This window comes from Mercenaria mercenaria, chromosome 15 (assembly GCF_021730395.1).
Source record: "Mercenaria mercenaria strain notata chromosome 15, MADL_Memer_1, whole genome shotgun sequence".
In the NCBI taxonomy this organism is placed as follows: Eukaryota; Metazoa; Mollusca; class Bivalvia; order Venerida; family Veneridae; genus Mercenaria; species Mercenaria mercenaria.
The window spans coordinates 36,573,151-36,593,829 of NC_069375.1; the positions used below are offsets into that span (position 1 = coordinate 36,573,151).

At 35.6% G+C, this 20,679-nt stretch overlaps 1 protein-coding gene across 1 annotated transcript in view; it reads left to right on the forward strand.

Annotated features, from left to right (window-relative positions):
• Nucleotides 1–20,679, forward strand: part of LOC123551166 (neural proliferation differentiation and control protein 1-like) — a 60,408-nt gene extending 39,729 nt beyond the window's left edge. The window contains exons 6-8 of the mRNA XM_045339900.2: nt 10,722–10,886; nt 12,855–12,954; nt 16,058–20,679. Of these exons, the coding sequence (XP_045195835.2) occupies nt 10,722–10,886; nt 12,855–12,954; nt 16,058–16,168 (376 nt within the window). The 3' untranslated portion in view covers nt 16,169–20,679. The remainder of the gene's footprint in view (nt 1–10,721; nt 10,887–12,854; nt 12,955–16,057) is intronic.

Sequence of the window (20,679 nt, forward strand, 5' to 3'; positions counted from 1 at the left end):
TGGGAGAATGTCCAGAGAGTCATCTGGGCTTACTACTGCATGTATAATGATAGAATGTCCAGACAGTCATCTGGACTTACTACTGCATGTATAATGATAGAATGTCCAGAGAGTCATCTGGACTTACTACTGCCAGTATAATGGGAGAATGTCCAGAGAGTCATCTGGGCTTACTGCAGGCAGTACAATGGGAGAATGTCCAAAGAGTCATCTGGACTTACTACAGGCAGTACAATGGGAGAATGTCCAGAGAGTCATCTGGACTTACTACTGCCAGTATAACGGGAGAATGTCCAGAGAGTCATCTGGACTTACTACAGGCAGTGCAGTGGGAGAATGTCCTGAGTCATCTGGACTTACTACAGGCAGTACAATGGGAGAATGTCCAGAGAGTCATCTGGACTTACTACTGCCAGTATAATGGGAGAATGTCCAGAGAGTCATCTGGACTTACTGCAAGCAGTGTAATGGGAAAATGTCCAGAGTCATCTGGACTTACTGTAGGCAGTACAATTGGAGAATGTCCAGAGAGTCATCTGGGCTTACTGCACTGGCAGTACAATGAGAGAATGTCCAGAGAGTCATTTGGATTTACTGCAAGCAGTATAATAGGAGAATGTTCAGAGAGTCATCTGGACTTACTGCAAGCAGTATAATGGGAGAATGTCCAGAAAATCGTCTGGGCTTACTGCAAGCAGTATAATGGGAGAATGTCCAGAGAGTCATCTGGGCTTACTGCAAGCAGTATAATGATAGAATGTCCAGAGAGTCATCTGGACTTACTACTGCCAGAATAATGGGAGAATGTCCAGAGAGTCATCATTCTGGACTTACTACTGCCAATATAATGGGAGAATGATATAATGGGAGAATGTCCAGAGTGTCATCTGGGCTTACTGAGGCAGTATAATGGGAGAATGTCCAAAGAGTCATCTGGACTTACTACAGGCAGTACAATGGGAGAATGTCCAGAGAGTCTTCTGGACTTACTACTGCCAGTATAACGGGAGAATGTCCAGAGAGTCATCTGGACTTACTACAGGCAGTACAATGGGAGAATGTCCAGAGAGTCATCTGGACTTACTACTGCCAGTATAATGGGAGAATGTCCAGAGAGAGTCATCTGGACTTACTGCAAGCAGTGTAATGGGAAAATGTCCAGAGTCATCTGGACTTACTGTAGGCAGTACAATTGGAGAATGTCCAGAGAGTCATCTGGGCTTACTGCACTGGCAGTACAATGAGAGAATGTCCAGAGAGTCATTTGGATTTACTGCAAGCAGTATAATAGGAGAATGTTCAGAGAGTCATCTGGACTTACTACAGGCAGTATAATGGGAGAATGTTCAGAGAGTCATCTGCATTTAATGACTGCCAGTATAATGGGAGAATGTCCAGAGAGTCATCTGCACTTACTGCAAGCAGTATATAATGGGAGAATATCCAGAGAGTCATCTGAACTTACTGCAAGCAGTATAATGGGAGAATGTCCAGACAATCGTCTGGGCTTACTGCAAGCAGTATAATGGGAGAATGTCCAGAGAGTCATCTGGGCTTATTGCAAGCAGTATAATGGGAGAATGTCCAGAGAGTCATCTGGACTTACTACTGCCAGAATAATGGGAGAATGTCCAGAGAGTCATCTGGGCTTACTGAAAATGGTATAATGGGAAAATGTCCAGAGAGTCATCTGGGCTTACTGCAAGCAGTATAATGGGAGAATGTCCCTCTACCAAGGCTAACTACCTGTATGCCCAGAGGGTCTTAAAGATTTACTACATACAGTACAATTGGAGAATGTCCAGAGTCATCTAGGCTTACTACTGGCAGTATAATGTGAGGATGTCTAGAGGTTTGCCAGTGTTACTTTTGGCAGTACAATGGGAGAATATCCAGAGGGTCACCAGGGCTTACTACTGGCAGTATAATTGAATAATTTTCCACTACCTACATGATGGCAGCCAGATATAATTTTTTTATGTGTCATGCTGGTTATTGCTGTGTGGCACGGTGGGGAAACCACGTGACTAACTTGGGTAACGTGCACGCAAAAGTGCTAAAAATAGGCCCGCTTCAGGTATGTTTTTTCACTATAACTTTTTTGATCTGCCATTGTTTTAAAAGAGATTACGTGCATAAACCCTGCAATAAAAAGCTCTTTCATCGGATATATGTAACTTGATGAAACTCTCTCCCGTTTTTACGTAATCCTTGCCCAACCGATTCGAAAGATGCAAAATATTCTGGTAACGAACACGTCTGTTCACAAGTTACGCACCTAGCACAGATTCTGCAGAGAATTTCCGCTGGAATTTAAGTTTAAAATAAAGCTTGTCATTGTCCAAAGTCCTGTACCAAATAATTAACATGACTATTCAGGAATATTAAAGATATCGTAAGACAAAGGGTGCGGTAACGTACACGTTGCGGTTTTTCAGGAGGTGACGTACACGTCATTTTCCCCAGAGGGTAACGTACACGTCAAAGACTATTTATCATGCATGTAGACCATCTTTGTCTTTAAATGACTGAATTGTTAACATTTTGACATTGTTAAAAAAATGCAAATGCTGGGAATAGGTTGTTTTTCTTTCGGTATGTTAGTATATACAGAAATGCTACAGTGAAAATGTGTAGCGTCGGTCCTCATCCTAGCTTGGAAATAATTACACGTTTACAGCTCTTGTATATCTATACATAAATAGGTAAGATGATAAAATTTTGAAATTATTTTGCTCTAAATCCATCATATGCGCAACTGACCATGTATCTTTGAGTGAAAAAGTTGACAGTTGCTTACGGGTGATGGAAGCCTAGTACTTGTTCTTTCCAGTAACGATAGTTAGTTTAGTTGTCCGCACCATAATTATGATTCTGACTTTTGAAAGAGACAAACAAAAAGAAGTATTAAATACGCATATAGGTATAATTGTTGCACCGAGAGTAACAGCAGTAAAACTATTATCTATTTATAGCACGGAGAATGAATATATTTGCCAGGAGTGCGAAATGTCTTTTCGGAGAAAAAGTAATTTAAAGGCGCACGAGAAGAGACATAGTGGAGCGTGAACCTACCACTGCTGTGGGAAAAACTTTTTTTGGGCGACCCTTTTTCTAGAAATAACAACAGAAAAAAACGTGTTACTTTTCTTTTCGACATGTTTATATTTTGTATATCATTGATTTTACTTGGATTCCATACAAGTTTCTTATACATACAGAGAGGTAATTAAAAATGGAGTCAGTAAGAGTTATGATTCCTTATCACTGCACTATCTTTCACTGACCTGTATTAATGTACAAAGTATCAAATCAACCCTTCATAGTTTTTGGCTTGGGCTTCAGTCAAGCTTCTTGCTTTTCCTTTTCATGCATAAAGGGAGGTGATTCAAAAATGGGGTCAGCTAAAGTAATGGTTCTTTGACACTGCACTTTGCTTCACTGACCTCTATCAATGTATCAAGTATCAAGACAATCCTTTATATGGTTTTGACATTGGCCCCAGACAAGTTTTTTCCATAGATAAAGGGATGTTATTCAAAAATAAGATCAGTTAGAGTTATGGTTCTTTGACACTGTACTTCCTTTCATTGGACCTCTATTTATGTGCAAAGTTTCAAGTCAATCCTTTATATAATTTCGATTTGGGCTTCAGACAAGCTTTCTGTATAACGATAAGGGGAGGTAATTTAAAAATGTGACCATTACACTGCGCTTCCTCTGTCAATGTGTAAAGTATCTTCAAATTCTTCAAATAGTTTTTGACTTGGGCTCTGGACAAGTCTTTTTTATAAGGATAAGGGGAGATAATTGAAACATGGGACCACCTAGAGTTATGGTTCTTTGATACTGCACATCCTCTCACTGTGTTCGATCATTGTATGAAGTAACAAATTAGCATCTTTATTATTTCTTGAGTTATGCTCTGGACAAGAAGCGTGACGGACGCCAGCCGGTCGCCAACGGGCAGAAAGACGGACGACGGAAAAGTGATCCCTATATGTCGCAGCTACTTTGTAGTAGGCGACACAAAATCTGTCTAAGTCAACTGTACTTGGTTAAAAAAAATCAACTTTTTTGCGACATTTTCTAACCTTTTTTGCGATCCAATATAGCTTAGTTTAGTAAAATAGTTAATTATAATCTCGTTAATGCTTTTATAAGGTATTTGATTTTGTGAAAGAACAGCCTAAACATAACCGAGGCTGTTACTTTAAAGCTTTGGATGTAACTGATGCATTTATAGATCTATATTATCAGAATATGTCAGCATTTATAATTTAATCAACCATGGAATGACTATGTCCTTAGATATGCAAAATTTAGGTCAATACTGATATGTTGTTTCAGTAAGGAGGTCTAAATGAATAACTAGCTGACCAACAACAAACTGTCACTAACCCACAGAAAGAATAACATTACTCCCGCACGATAATTTAAACGACAACGTGTTTATATTATTGGCTGATTGTTATGGTCCCATGCATGATAGAACTCAAACAGTTTGTCAATTGTTCAAAATAAGGTGCATGCTGTCATATTAAACAAAAAGATTTTCTGTATTGTAACGTTTTAATAAAGAAAAATCATGGTTATCAAGCATGCTATCGTTCCAGTTATCGTTCAGAATTAATACTAATTTCAGCATCCTTTTAACAATATAAAAAATGTTTACAGTTCAACGGGTCATCAAGAAGATTTGAACATATGGATTTGATTAAACCCTGCTGACAGACGGACATGGTTTATTCCCAGAAACCTAATTAACTTTCGATAGTTGGAGAAAAAAAGTTGACATTTAAAATGGCATCTGCTAACAATGTCTACTTGTCAAAATAACATACACGATTAGACCATAAAATTCCAGATGCTATTCATTTTCACTGTAGCATTTCTGTATATACTAACCTACCGAAAGAAAAACAGCCTGTTCCCAGCATCTGCATCTTTTTTTTAACAATATCAAAATGTTTACAGTTCAGTCATTTAAAGACAAAGATGTTCTACATGCATGATAAATAGTTTTTGACGTGTACGTTACCCTCTGGGGAAAAATGACGTGTACGTCACCTCCTGAAAACCGCAACGTGTACGTTACCGCACCCTTTGTCTTACGATATCTTTTAATATTCCTGAATAGTCATGTTAAATATTTGGTACAGGACTTTGGACAATGACAAGCTTTATTTTAAACTTACATTCCAGCGAAAATTCTCTGCAGAATCTGTGCTAGGTGCGTAACTTGTGAACAGACGTGTTCGTTACCAAAATATTTTGCATCTTTCGAATCGGCTGGGCAAGGATTACGTAAAAACGGGAGGGAGTTTCATCAAGTTACATATATCCGATGAAAGAGCTTTTTATTGCGGGGTTTATGCACGTTATCTCGTTTAAAACAATGGCGGATCAAAAAAGTTATAGTGAAAAAACATACCTGAAGCGGGCCTATTTTTAGCACTTTTGCGTGCACGTTATCCGATTTAGTCACGTGGTTTCCCCACCGTGGTGTGGGATGGTCTGTCACATTCAAGCAGACCCTGATGAAATTGAAATGAGATTTCACATAATTTTGTTATCGCAGGTGTCAGTATATTGCTCTATAGTGATTTTGATGCTAGACATTGCATGTTCTTGAAGCATTAAGGAAAATTTTAGAAAGAAAACTGCATTGATAATTCACCTTATTTGTAGCCTGAGACTAGATTTTTTGTATAGAAAAAACACAATTCCAAGAAGCACAGTATTTATTCACTATTAAGTCAGCTGTAATGATTTTGTTGAAGTAACCTGTGGTTTATAAACAATGGAATAAAATAAGAATGTGATACCAAACTGGGTAATTGGTAATAATGGTCATTTATTTCCAGTCAAATGAATGATAGGGACAGTGTAAACCTCTTGGCTTGATATACCTTCTCCTTAATAGTTTTAAAGTTATACCTTTCTTGCCATGCATTAAAAAACAATTCAGACTGTCCCATCTTTATTGAATTCTCTGTCAATTAATTACTGATTGGTGCAGAATAACTGTCCAGACTATCTGTATCTGTTAAGATTAAGGTTCATCTTTTCCTTCAATATCACCCTGTGGTAAATGATTTATTTCTCATTATTTCAGATTGATTTTTGTTGATATAAATAGAACTAAATGGATGGTTGACAGTTCCACAATTGATTTGTGTCCAACATCCGGAGAGCAGTTTGTGGCCATTAACTAGAAAACTGTGGTTTTTACAGCTACAGGAAGCAATGAAATAAGAAACTAAAGAGATCTGAGTTGTTGATTTAAGTACATCTTTGTCTGTTTTGCTTTATTTTATATCCATTTTGGTTGCTTAATGCCCAGGCTAAGTGGACACAAGGGAATCAAGCCTTGCTTATTAGTCTGTCAGATATTTATGATAATGAAGATTGAGAATATTATACTCTGTTGTATTGTTGAAGTGTATTTACATGATAACATGGGATTATAAAAGCATACAGTCTCCTTGAAGGAGGCAGCAAGATTCCTGTCAATGATTTTTTTCTCAGACTGGGACTTAGCAGTTTCTGTTTATGTACCGTCCTTTTCTAAGAAAGAAATGCAAAAGAGTCATTTTAGACTTCTTTGTTTTTTGATACATTATCCTTAAAAGATTTAAAGATATAGAAATAATAAAGATAAACATTGTTTAACCTTTAGCGTGCTGGGGGCAAGTGATTCTCAGCCGCAGCCTTTGCTATCAGTGCAGACCAAGATCAACCTACACAGTCAGTAGATTTTCAGTGAACAGTCCTTCAAATAATACATTGTAAATGGTACTGCCTAAATTGAATGACGGACCAGTCCATTTTAGAAATTTAGCAGACTTAAGGTAAATGTTGCATTATGATCATCCAAAAACATATTAAAGCTACTGTAACAATGCTCTTGTGTAACTAGCAAGGTATCCGCTTACAGATACTTTAACCTTGTGTTACTTTATTTCCTGGTACAACCTTCTAAATGCTGAATGTAAAGGAAGTGGGCTTAAATTTTCCACAACAGATTACTATGGTAAGGAGCCGCTAGGTTTAAATTTGCAATTGAACCTACAGCCTTCTGTACCCAAAGCCAGTACTCTAAGACCAGCGGTCAATCAATGGAGTTTGGGCTAATTATTTGAAGTATTGTTATATAATTGACTCAACAAACACCCTGTCTTAGCAAATTGAGTCAATATTGTATCTTTAAAATCTTTTGTACACGTATAATTGTTACTAAACATTTGTGTCACATTTGCATCACATTAGTACAATATTTTGTTGAAAAGTTACAATTTGCTTTTAAGAAACTGATTTCAATATTTGGTGCAAATTGTTATATTTCCATTTGAGACAGTTTGTCATGTTGTTCTTACAAATGCAAATTGTCTGGTTCATTTGCATAGTTTTATGGCTTCAGAGAGTGTCGGTAGGGAATTGTTTATGTCAGATTATGTTTAGAGATGGATGGTTTCAGTCTCTATGTTTTAGTGAGCTCTTTCTTCAGATTATTATACTTAAAAATAACATTATTCTTATGGGATTGATTACAACCTTTGCATATTTTAACCCTTACCCTACTAAAATATAATATATATACAAATATATGATACACAGACTAAATACAGTCAAACTCGCTTTATACGAACTCTTCGGGACCTGAGAAATATGTTCTTATCAAACGAAATTTGTATTAACAAATGAATGACTCCCAGATAATTTTCCCGAGCAAGTTGGGCAGTATCACCGTTATTGCCGGTGAATAGCTTCCGATAAATGAAAATACTGTAGGGAATAAATGTTCATTGGTAGTTTTTCAACCTCCGCGCAGGAGTATTGTCAAACAATCATCCCTCCTTCAAGTAAATTTCGTGATGATAATCAACCATGCGATCCTAAAATGGTGACGCGCTTGGCAACGCCTGGTAAATCAAACTTGCCTTAATTTACAGTAAAAGTGACATTTATGTCACAACTTTTAAGATCATAATGGAAGTATTTAATGTATCCAACTGTTTAAAAAACAAGCGTAGCAAGGTCGAAATGGCCACTGACTTCAAAAATTAGTTCGTATCAAAACATGGAAATTTATAACATTTTAGCTCATTGGGGCTTCCAAAATGTGTTCGTATCTCCGGAAAATTCGTATGAAGTGAGTTCGTTATTACCGAAATAATTTTACAAAGAAAATAGAAGGACTCAGCCGGGGAATCCGGATTTTGTTCGTTATAGCCGAAAATTCGTATCAAGCAAGTTCGTATTAAGTGGACTCGACTGTATGCAGTTATCTGGTGTTGAACATCCACTGCTGTGCTTCTGTTATAGAACTTAATAATTACAGTTTATGAACTTGAAAAGAACTTTTTATGAACCACAAAAAAACAACAGCCACAGAGCAGTATTAAATTTAGATATGATAATCTTTTAGCTATATGCTATCTGTTCTTTGTCTTGTGAAGAAGGCTATAATGTTAAAGGGAAGATGCTCTTTTGAATTTGATAGCTTACATCATTACCGTGTGAATAATGGCTTCAATTTCATCTTCAGTGATCAATCAAGTTGTGCTTTTAGTTTATCCTAATAACAAAATCGGAAAAAAAACAATCTGGAAATTGACTACATAAACATAGTTCTGAAAATTGGACTAAAATGAAGAAAACAGAAAAGTAATGAGGAAATTACTTAAAGTTTGATAAAGCATTATGTATAATCGTAAACGTGGAGTAATTATGCCATAATTTATTATCTGTTATACACGTCATCTTTCTCATAGATTGTAGCTTTTTTTTGTGGAAGTGACTGCCTATTCAGGTTCCAGATATAGCGTCTATTACATTATACTGATTGTGATGGAGGTTTTCTGAGGTTGCATTTTGTAGGTTTTGTGAGGTTGCATCTTGTAATTTAAGCTGAACATTCAATGAATTTGAAAACAAGTTTTCTCTTGTTTGTAACTATTGGGTTTCAATTCAATTAAATGCTGTAAATTTCTGAACTTAAGTTTTACTGTTTGACATAAATTCTGTGCGTGACATTTCACAGAATTGTTTATGTAATTACAAAAATAAATAATGTTATATTACTTAAAACTGTTCAAAGGGTTTAAATGGATAAATTCTAGAGATTGTTACCATAGGCTTTCTTAGTACTGTTACAATGTATTGGCAGAAATGTATGAAAACAGAGAATACAAATTGAGCCGTGCCATGAGAAAACCAACATAGTGGGTTTGCGACCAGCAGTTGGATCCAGATCCGCGTAGTCTGCTAACAGTTTCTGTAATTCCAATAGGCTTTGAAAGCGAACAGCATGGATCCTGACCAGACTGCACGGATGCGCAGGCTGGTCTGGATCCATGCTGGTCGCAAACCCACTATGTTGGTTTTCTCGTGGCACAGCTCAAATGTAGTAGATTTTCGTGTTTTACCCATGATTTGCCTTTGTTGGACATACTTCTATTACGATAACATTTTAGATTGTTTGTGTACACACTACAGATACTAATATAAGTCTTTAGGATATTATGGCACAGTCCAACGTCATGCAGACTATATTTTTGACCCCTGTGTAACATTCATCAGTCACTGTATTTTATAGTAAACTGTTGTATCTGATGAGGTATCACTACTTGAAATGCTGAGGTAAGGGCCACCAGTCTGCCAAATAGTTAAGGTCACTGATTTAGTATCAGTCTAAATCAGTTGTTCCTCACCGATGTTGGTTGGGAACTGGCATACAGAAGGTCGATGGATGCTACCCTGGTACTTACCCGGATGGGCGCCTTGGGTCTTCCTCCACTATCTAAAGTTGAAGAAGTTGCCACATGACCAAAATTGGGTCAGCATGACTTTAAACAACCCCCTCACCCTCCACCCCTATTCCCCTAGAAAGATACTAAATAAAAAAAATGAAATGCCGAGAGCTAACTTTTTGTGGTGGGGGGAGGGTGGCGGGGTGTGTAAATTAGGTCATTCTTTTAATATATAGAGACAGTTCTGTGAACTAACTATGTTCTTGAAAATTTTGAAATAAAGCGCAGACTATCAGGATCCTCAGGACGACTAAATTTTCATCTGTAGACATTAAAAGTATTACTTAATACCCTGTGTTGTCGAGAATGTGTTATAAATTAGAAAGTGAAATGTCCCTGATGATTGGTTTATTGAATATATAGTCGGACATGATTTCTTATCTTATCAGTTAATGTCTGCAAAGAAAGAGTGGGTGAAGGATGTTTTTAAGAAAAACATCGGGAAATTCTTAACAACAAACAAAATTGTTTACGTGTTGCAACACTATTTATGGAAGAGATTCTGTAGAGAAAGAATATTTTCAATTCTTTTATCTTTGATTCCCAAAATATAATTTGTACTGATTTGATGGGTATTTATGTATGTGAGCCATCACAATGAGAGGGGCCATTTTGCAGATTGAAAGACTTTAAAGGAATAATGTTTGAAATTAATAAGAGTTATAAATATGTTACTGGGTGTAGGATATGGATTTTGTATTTTCATCATAATAATTAATTCAGAATTCAATATGAAGATAATGCATTTTCTTCAACTGAAGTTTGATGTTTTTCCAATCTTTGAAAGTGTGGAAAAATTCCTCCTGATGGTTCCCTTTATTATGACCTCTCTCATGTAACACAGCATTAAAAAAAAATTTTGTTCAGTTATACCAAGAAAAGACATGTATTCTTTTATCTTTGTAGGCTCCACAAGAGAGTTAAAGCAGCCGGTGATGTAGACTACCCAGCATATGGTGTGACGGGTCCGACAAAGGAGCGTCTACCTTCCCCGGGCGATCGCAAGTTAGCTCAGAGTGCACAGATGTATCATTATCAGCACCAGAAGCAGCAAATGATCGCCATGGAAAAGTAAGAATGTCGTTTATGACAATCTCCTTCAAGTAGTTTTCATGCATGTTTTAGTTGGTAAACTAAATCTTGTTTAAGTGGCCATTATGGCTGAGTGGTTAAGGTTGCAGGCTCTGAATCATTTGTCTCTCTCTGCTGATTTGTGGGCGGGGAGTATGTTCTCCGTGACTATTTGATAAACGACATTGTGTCTGAAATTATTAGTCCTCCACCTCTGATTCATGTGGGGAAGTTGGCAGTTACTTGCGGAGAACAGGTTTGTACTGGTACAGAATCCAGGAATACTGGTTAGGTTAACTGCCCGCCGTTACATGACTGAAATACTGTTGAAAAACGGCGTTAAACCCAAAACAAACAAACAAACAAACTGCTGATTTGTGTTCAAAACCTCGCATGGAAAGTAGAATTCTTCATTGAGGAAGCTGGCCTATGGAAGGTCAGTGGTTCTACCCAGGTACCTGCCCTCGATGATCTTACTCTTTACCATCAAAAACTGGATAAAATTGTCATACGACCTAAATTGTGTCAACCATAAAAGATTGTTGAAGTGGTGAAGTTGTAGTGTCATACATGAAGTTCATAAATTTCGTACAAAAATTTTAGCTTCTTCAAAGCAACATAGAAATACTGACAGTACTGTCTTGCCAAATTACAAGACAACTTCTAAAGAAAATACAAAATTGTTGTTTAACAAATAGTGATGAATAAACATGCACCATTTGCTGTTTTATTAATGTATTCTAATTAAATGTAAAAACAATGGCAACGTCGGAACTCTCTGAGGTTTTAACAATTTGATTTCAAAACCCCAGAGTTTTCAGCAATTTTAAACCCATAGAGATGCTCCCTATTGCTAGTTTTGTTCAAATAAGTCTGACTTTTATCTTGATATATCTCCCAATATCCCTGTATGCTAGGTTGATTTACAGTCTGGTTCACTTTTGATGTTATTGTCAACAGAGTTAATGTATATGATAACTATACACTCAGATATCAGTCTGGACTAATACCATGTATGATAAACTAATCCTTTCCCAAACGTTATCATAGAAAATTTGTTTGGAAAGACGAAATTGGCAATATGTCAGTAGATTATTTTGTGATATCTTTAAAGCCTTTCAGAGAAGGCGTTTATAATCGATGCTTTTGTGAGAATAAGAATTCAGGAGGCTTTGACAGGTTAAGTCAGTTTCAGCAGAAAATCACAAAAGTGGGGTATCTTGAAGAGTGTCTTAGGCACAGTGGTGTAGTAGTATAATGTCAAGACACCTGATTTGGAGGTTGTGGGTTCAAATCCTGGTTACTAAAGTGTTTTGAATTGTTGGCGGTGTCATAAATTGGCGGAAACATCATCAACCACCAAAATCAAACATCTGTACCGAGGGTAATTGTTAAAATGGCAGTGTTTAGAATTGGTGCTGTCAACATTGACCGCCAATATTGGCAAAATTAAACCACCGCCAATAATAGTCTGTATACATTATAGCGGAATATGATCCTTATCAAAGTGTGAGCACTAGTCAGAAATTCAGGGTGCAGTTAATGAGCAGTGTAAATAAAAAAAGGTTGTGAGATCTACCTTTACAAATGATGTTAAATAAGGTTTAAACTAAAATTTTCATGTGTGTCAGTTCCAGAGGTTCCAAGCTAATAAAGTGTGAATCAACCAACTTAAATATACTTGCAGCTCAATTTGCAGTACTTAGTAGACTCGTTATAAAACAGTGTATAGAACAAGTGTTCTGCAGCAGTAGATCATAAATATGTGAGTTGGTGTCACTCATTTGTGGAGTAGGCAATCTTTTAAACACTCCAAAAATGTTTCAGGCACTTTAAATGTGCAACATTTATTATTTGCGAGACATGTATGGTTTTGGAATTGAAGCAGATGCTAGTTTTTTGTGACAGAAAACATTTTTATGCACCTATAAGATTGTGTTCTAAATAACGTTTATGTGTGTATTACAGGGCTAATGGTGAGATGAAACATGATGCGTCTGATGATGAGTCAGAGGAGGAAAATGAAGAGGGAGATTATACTGTTTATGAATGTCCCGGGCTTGCTCCCGTAAGTTTCTGCTGTTGATGAATGTCCCGGTCTTGCTGCAAATTTAAACTGTTTATGAATGGCCTGGCCTTGCTGCAGCAAATTTAAACTGTTTATGAATGACCTGGCCTTGCTGCAGGAAGTTTATACTGTTTATGAATGTCCTGATCTTGCTGTAGCAAATTTAAACTGTTTATGAATGGCCTGGCCTTGCTGCAGCAAGTTTATAATGTTTATGAAATTCAATGTACTGGTCTTGCTGCAGCAAGTTTATGCTGTTGGTAAATGCCCTGGTCTTGCTGCAGCAATTTTATACTGTTTATGAATGTCTTGGTCTTGCTGCAGCAAGTTTATACTGTTGATGAATGTCCTGGTCTTGCTGCAGCAAGTTTAAACTATTGATGAATGCCCTGGTCTTGCTGCAGCAAGTTTATACTGTTTATGAATGTCCTGGTCCTGCTGCAGCAAGTTTATACTGTTTATGAATGCCCTGGTCTTGCTGCAGCAAGTTATACCAATGATGAATGCCCTGGTCTTGCTGCAGCAAGTTTATACTGTTTATGAATGTCCTGGTCCTGCTGCAGCAAGTTTATACCATTGATGAATGCCCTGGTCTTGCTGCAGCAAGTTTATACCATTGATGAATGCCCTGGTCTTGCTGCAGCAAGTTCATACTGTTGATGCATGCCTTGGTCTTGCTGCAGCAAGTTTATAGTGTAAATGAATGCACTGGTCTTGCTGCAGCAAGTTTATACCATTGATGAATGTCCTGGTCTTGCTGCAGTAAGATTATAGTGTAAATGAATGGCCCAGTCTTGCTGCAGTAAGTCCATACTGTTGATGGAAGACCTAGTCTTGCTGACGTAAGATTTCCTTTTATGCTGGTGCTTATCCTTTATGTTAAAATGCTTTATAGTTTATACTCTCATTTTCTGTTGCAAAATGCAAATTCAATTGTAAATTATTGTAATTTTACAAAATGTAATTTGTTCACTAGAAAAATGAAGAAATCAGTATATTTATTTGATTTTGCCGGTGTGTCCATATACATTCATTTATAAAGTTTACTAAGACATGTTTGTTCAACTACAGTCTATCAACCAGTTATATCTCTTATTAGGTTAAGTAGTCTGTATATCTGGAATATCCAGAAATTAAATAAGAAATATTCCTCTACATTATTTGAAAGTGTTTCTTGTCGAAGGGAGGAAACAGTTGTATACATTGTTTTTGGTCAAAGGGAGGAAACTGAGTTATATAAAATGTTTCTGGTCAAAGGGAGGAAACTAATGTGGAAGGGAAGAAACTCCTGTGTTAGTAGTTGACCTTTGTACCTATTTTTAGCTCACCTGTCACATAGTGACAAGGTGAGCTTTTGTGATCGCGCAGCGTCCGGCGTCCGTCGTCCGTGCGTGCGTCCGTGCGTGCGTGCGTAAACTTTTGCTTGTGACCACTCTAGAGGTCACATTTTTCATGGGATCTTTATTAAAGTTGGTCAGAATGTTCATCTGGGTGATATCTAGGTCAAGTTTGAAACTGGGTCATGTGCGGTTAAAAACTAGGTCAGTAGGTCAAATAATAGAAAATCCTTGTGACCTCTCTAGAGGCCATATTTTTCAATGGATCTTCATGAAAATTGGTCAGAATGTTCACCTTGATGATATCTAGGTCAAGTTCGAAACTGGGTCACGTGCCTTCAAAAACTAGGTCAGTAGGTCTAAAAATAGAAAAACCTTGTGACCTCTCTAGAGGCCATATATTTCATTGGATCTTCATGAAAATTGGTCAGAACGTTCACCTTGATGATATCTAGGTCAAGTTCGAAACTGGGTCACGTGCCGTCAAAAACTAGGTCAGTAGGTCAGATAATAGAAAAACCTTGTGACCTCTCTAAAGGCCGTATTTTTCATGTGATTTGTATGAAAATTGGTCTGAATGTTCATCTTGATGATATCTAGGTCAAGTTTGAAACCGGGTCAACTGCGGTCAAAACTAGGTCAGTAGGTCAAATGATAGAAAATCCTTGTGACCTCTCTAGAGGTCATATTTTTCATGGGATCTGCATGAAAGTTGGTCTGAATGTTCATCTTGATAATATCTAGGTCAAGTTCGAAACTGGGTCAACTGCGGTCCAAAACTAGGTCAGTAGGTCTAAAAATAGAAAATTCTTGTGACCTCCCTGGAGGTCATATTTTCCATGGGATCTGTATGAAAATTGGTCAGAATGTTCATCTTGATGATATCTAGGTCAAGTTCGAAAGTGGGTCACGTGCCTTCAAAAAGTAGGTCAGTAGGTCAAATAATGAAAAAACGTTGTGACCTCTCTAGAGGCCATATTTTTCATGGATCTGTACGAAAGTTGGTCTGAATGTTTTTCTTGATGATATCTAGGTCAAGTTTGAAACTGGGTCAACTGCGATCAAAAACTAGGTCAGTAGGTGTTGAAATAGAAAAACCTTGTGACCTCTCTAGAGGCCATACCCTTGAATGGATCTTCATGAAAATTGGTCAGAATGTTCACCTCGATGATATCTAGGTCAAGTTTGAAACTGGGTCACATGCCTTAAAAAAACTAGTCAATAGGTCAAATAATAGAAAAACCTTGTGACCTCTCTAAGACCATATTTTCAATCGATCTTCATGAAAATTGGTCAGAATTTTTATCTGATAATATCTAGGTCAAGTTCAAAACTGGGTCACAGGAGCTCAAAAACTAGGTCACTATGTCAAATAATAGAAAAACGACGTCATACTCAAAACTGGATCATGTGGGAAGAGGTGAGCGATTCAGGACCATCATGGTCCTCTTGTTCATTTTTACATTATTACATTGACTAGCAAAGGAGACTACGTGTATCTTCAGTAACATGTGACCATCACAATATTTTCTGAAATCATTAGTCCTCCACCTCTGATTCATGTGGGGAAGTTGGCAGTTACTTGCGGAGAACAGGTTTGTACTGGTACAGAATCCAGGAACACTGGTTAGGTTAACTGCCCGCTGTTACATGACTGAAATACTGTTGAAAAACGGCATTCAACCCAAAACAAACAAACAAACAAACAAACAATATTTTCTAGTTGCACAGATGTTTAACTGAGATTTTTGTTTTTTCGTTTCCAGACGGGTGAGATGGAGGTACGAAATCCATTATTCACAGAAGATGCACAGACTCCAGTGAATGGTCAGTCGACGACGGTCAATGGTTTACCTGATGACCATGAACAAAAGTAAACTGCATCATGCCTACGGCAATCCATCATTTCTTAAATTTTACTGCATTTCTGAAGAATAGTGTGTTCCAAGATACATCTGCCCAAAAATTCTTATTTTGAGAGGGAAAATATAGCAGATGGCTTCTTTGTATTTTCTAGATACTAGGTTTACATAATTTTTGAAAAATTATAAAAGATAATCAATAGAATGTCTTACTTTAAGGAAATTGTTTTGGTGGGGGTTTTCTGGCCGGAAATCTTTTTTGTTGTGTTTCTTTTAAGCTGAGATAACAGTATCTTGAAGAAATTGAAATATAATTTTATGCTATTAAATGTGAAATAATTCAAAAAGCTCATAACTACAGTGTCTCTACATATGATGTTTTAGATATTAAAATGCCTGCTGGTATGGTTTGATTTTAGAATTTAGTCTCAAAATGGGAAATTTTGTTTAGAAGTATGCTTTAAAGCATTATGAGACTGAACAGGATCTTCCGAAACATAAAACAGGATCATCCGAAACACAAAACAGGATCATCCGAAACACAAAACAGTTCTGTCTTAGTGATCGTAAAAGTTTCACGCACACACATCATATATATAACTTATTAGGTCTGTAAACTGCTCCACTGTTACTTGAAGTTGTTCAGGATATATTATATATTTATATGCTTGTTGCTAAAACTGTTGAAAATGTTATTATTATATTTTAAACAAAGACAAGCATCTTTGTACCTTGATTGGTTTCATGTATTTTAATCTTTGATCACATTGAATCTAGTACTGGCACTGTTTTTAATTTAGACTCTGTTAAATTGTTATCAGATTACACAATATAAAGTATTTTCTTAAAATATTACCTAAGCGATAGACAAATGTGTTTAAACATTTTCTCAAACATGCACACATCTTGAATCTCTGGATAGTTCATCATATCTTCATCTTGTCTGGTACTTCGGTGTTTATCTAGTGTAGTATATTTTGTTTCATGATGTCCAGTGATAGTTACCATAAAAGTCTTAACTGTTTCAGAAATCTCTATAATTGTTAAAAGAAAATTATTTATTACAATGGCATTTACATGAAAATGAAATAACAATAATGTTGTTACTGTAAAAATTGTATTTATATTTGATCTTTGACTTTAAGGAAGGGTACCTAGTTGGAAGTTCCCTAAAATTTTGAAAAATCCTCCTTTTTGTACAATTTATCAGTTTCATGAAAACAGAAGCTATTATTTTTTGTTGATATTTTATTTCCTTTTTATCAAACTATAAATATGATACATGTATGTCATAAAAAGTGATTTTTTTCAGAAACTACCGTTTTCATTGCTATCATTCATTCAACATCATTTAGTATTAAATTTCATTAAAAGGGATCAAGATTTCCAAAATGCCAAAACTGCCAAAAGTTTGCGCATATTTTTTTCATTATAATTTTAATCACAGTAGATGTACAATATAAAGTTTTACATATATATCTTTTTTTATTTAGTTTTGAATGCTTGAGTCCCTTAATCAGACAAAATCATGACATTTTTTTCCGTTACAGATCTGCATTTGAAAGCCATCCCATAATTTTCTCTTAAAGCTACTCGCCCACAGTTTGGGTGAAATTTTTCAACATGTTCATTTTCACTAAATTTGGCATAGAATGCATATATGAAAAATGATGAAGTGGGTGGAAATAACAGATATTGGTATAAAAGCAAGAAGAATGCAAATTTTCTACATTATTTTAAAAGCGTTGCAGCAGTTTACTACCTTCTGCACAATACTTTTAGTTATTCACTAATAGAAGAATATCTTGTAAAAACCATATGTCAATAAGTTTGTACCACTAGTCACTTTCAGAGAACTCACATTTTTACGGATTTTTGAGAGAAATTATTTTTTTCACCTAAAATATGTGGATTAGTCCCTTTAAGAATTATCAGCATGTTTAAACCTGTACATTACTGTTTTAGGCTTTTACTTTATGTTGGTAGTCAATACCTTGTTCTTAATGCATTTTAAGTGAGATCATTAAGTGCTATACCTTCATTAAGAAGGTTATAACTTATTATTGTACATAATCAAGGGGAAACTTGGTGGATATGCCAAGCATATACAAAAAGGCTGTATTAAAATGGTCAAACTATATGGTATAGTATTTATGTTATTAACATGTTAAAGAAGGACCTGAGTTGAAATAATACCATTTTAGTCCATCAAATGATTTTCTGCATGAGGTTTTTTCTTTTCGTATTTTAATAAGTAGGCCTTGTCTTAAAATTTATTCTGCAGTGTTAGATTGACAAAATAGCACCCATGCAAAATTTGTACAAGTTGCAGATATAATAAGTTTGTTATGACAGAGAATTTACACAATTTACTATCAGAAAGAGCTGCTAGAAAGATTTAAATTAGTTCATTATGCAGAGGTTACCAGTTTAGAGAGGTAAATTTAGGAGAAAAACATTGAGTACTTGATCTTATAGGAGCGAAAATACGAGGTAACCCTGTAGGGAGGCCAGTGCTAAAAAATTGATCTAGTAGAACTAGAAAGAACAGCTAGCTCTATTGAGAGGTAAATTTACTAAGAAATAGGTCTGGTAGCACTAAAAATACCAGGTACCTCTGTCCACAGATATTCTAGAGGTGTTGTTAACAAAGAATTCGTACAAAACACAAATTGTTTTTTAGAATTTAGTTTTGTTGATTGTTAAGCACTTCAATTTAGAATTTTCCTTGATGGGAGCAAACAGTGAAGAAAAGTGATACTTGTTTTCTGTTGTTCATATCTGACAATTGTGTTGTTACATAAAGGTTGTTATTTATTTATTCATACCGGTTGCATTTAATTTACAGAACTTGTATTTTTAGCAAGTTATATTTCTGGCATGACTTTAGTATATTAGAGTCTTTGTCATTTATAAAGCTATAGATTTATAAGGTTAAGGGTCCAATACTTCTTTTAGTTTAGTTTTCACAGCAATGTACACTACTTTAGTAATTAGTTATCTGTTACTCATATATTTGTAGTTTTACTGCAAGTCTGACATACAGTGAAATCATTAGATTTTGTTGGCATAAAGTTTTGCTGTTTATGAAAACAAACAACTATTTTACAGAGACATACAGTTTTGGATTTAAATTTTTGAAAGATATGATAAATTGAAATTTACTTATTTATTTGGATTTTATGGATTAACGGAGCTGCAAAGTTGATGAAAGTTATGTCCCCTTGCATATTCTAATTTAATGATTTCTGAGTATGCCATATATATTATATTAGCATATTTGTTACGACTTTTTTCATGTTCTCTCCTGTTACTTTACTTTCTAAAGCTACCTCAGTATTTCAAAAAGAGCATCTCTGTTTTAACTTTATCTGTAACACGACTATTTGTTAAAAAGGTTACGGAACAGACAAAAGCAGATATTTGTTAAAAAGGATGCAAAACAAAAAAAGCAGCGTTAACTCTTCCTTTTCTTTGCTTTATTGCTTCTAAGCTTGTTTAAAAATGGCAACACTGTTAACATTTGTCCATAGATAGATATATTAATTCTGTTTTTAATACAAAACATTATCATAAAAATATAACAATGTTTTTTACTGTTTTCTTTCTGCCTGTGCAATAGCCTAACTCTGAAACTCTTCATCCATAGTTCACATTTGTCATTTGTTAACATCATTGTGGGTGGGTAAAGTATCTCGTTTATATATTAAAAAATATTCGGTTGCTAAGGATATCTTTTTTTTTAAGTTAATTGTTTGTTTTGGCTTCCTTTCTTGGTAAATGATCCTTGAATCTAAAGAAATATCACTATTCTGCAATATTTGCATATAAAAAATTAGCTGCTATACATATGAAAATGAAAATTATCTCTTTCCTAAGAGTGCATATATGTCATTGGCTTTTTAGAAATGGCCGAATTGAAATGTATTATCATTGATATTTAGTTAAGGTCTTGCAAAGAAAAAATTCATTCTTGGTTCATATGCTAAAAGATTTTTTAAAATTTCTTTATATTTTAAGATTTCCTTAGCATCTGATCAGCTGATTTTACATAGTGACTATTTTTGGTATCTTAGTCACAAAGTTTTAGCCCGTATATGGTTTTGTTTCATGTTGACTGTATTTGTTTCAGAGAAATGAGCCGCGGAATGAGAAAACCAACATAGTACCTTTGCGACCAGCATGGATCCAGACCAGCCTGCGCATCTGCACAGTCTGGTCAAGATCGATCCTGTTCGCTTTCTGGTTTTCTCATGGCGCGGCTCAAATTATTTTCCACATTTTGGATGTATCATTTGAGAAAAAGACACCATCTTAGCTTTAAGTAACAGGCTTGTTTAAGGTTTGATATCAGTTGGCAATACTTTTGTACTTTTTTATTGGAAAAACAACTTTGGGTTACCAAAACGGAAATTATGTAGTTTAGTGCAACTTGTGATTGTTATACTGAAAAAATTACAAAATTATATAAACTGTTGATATTGTTCTAATTTTGTCAATGTGAAATAAAACTGTTGTTAGTAAAA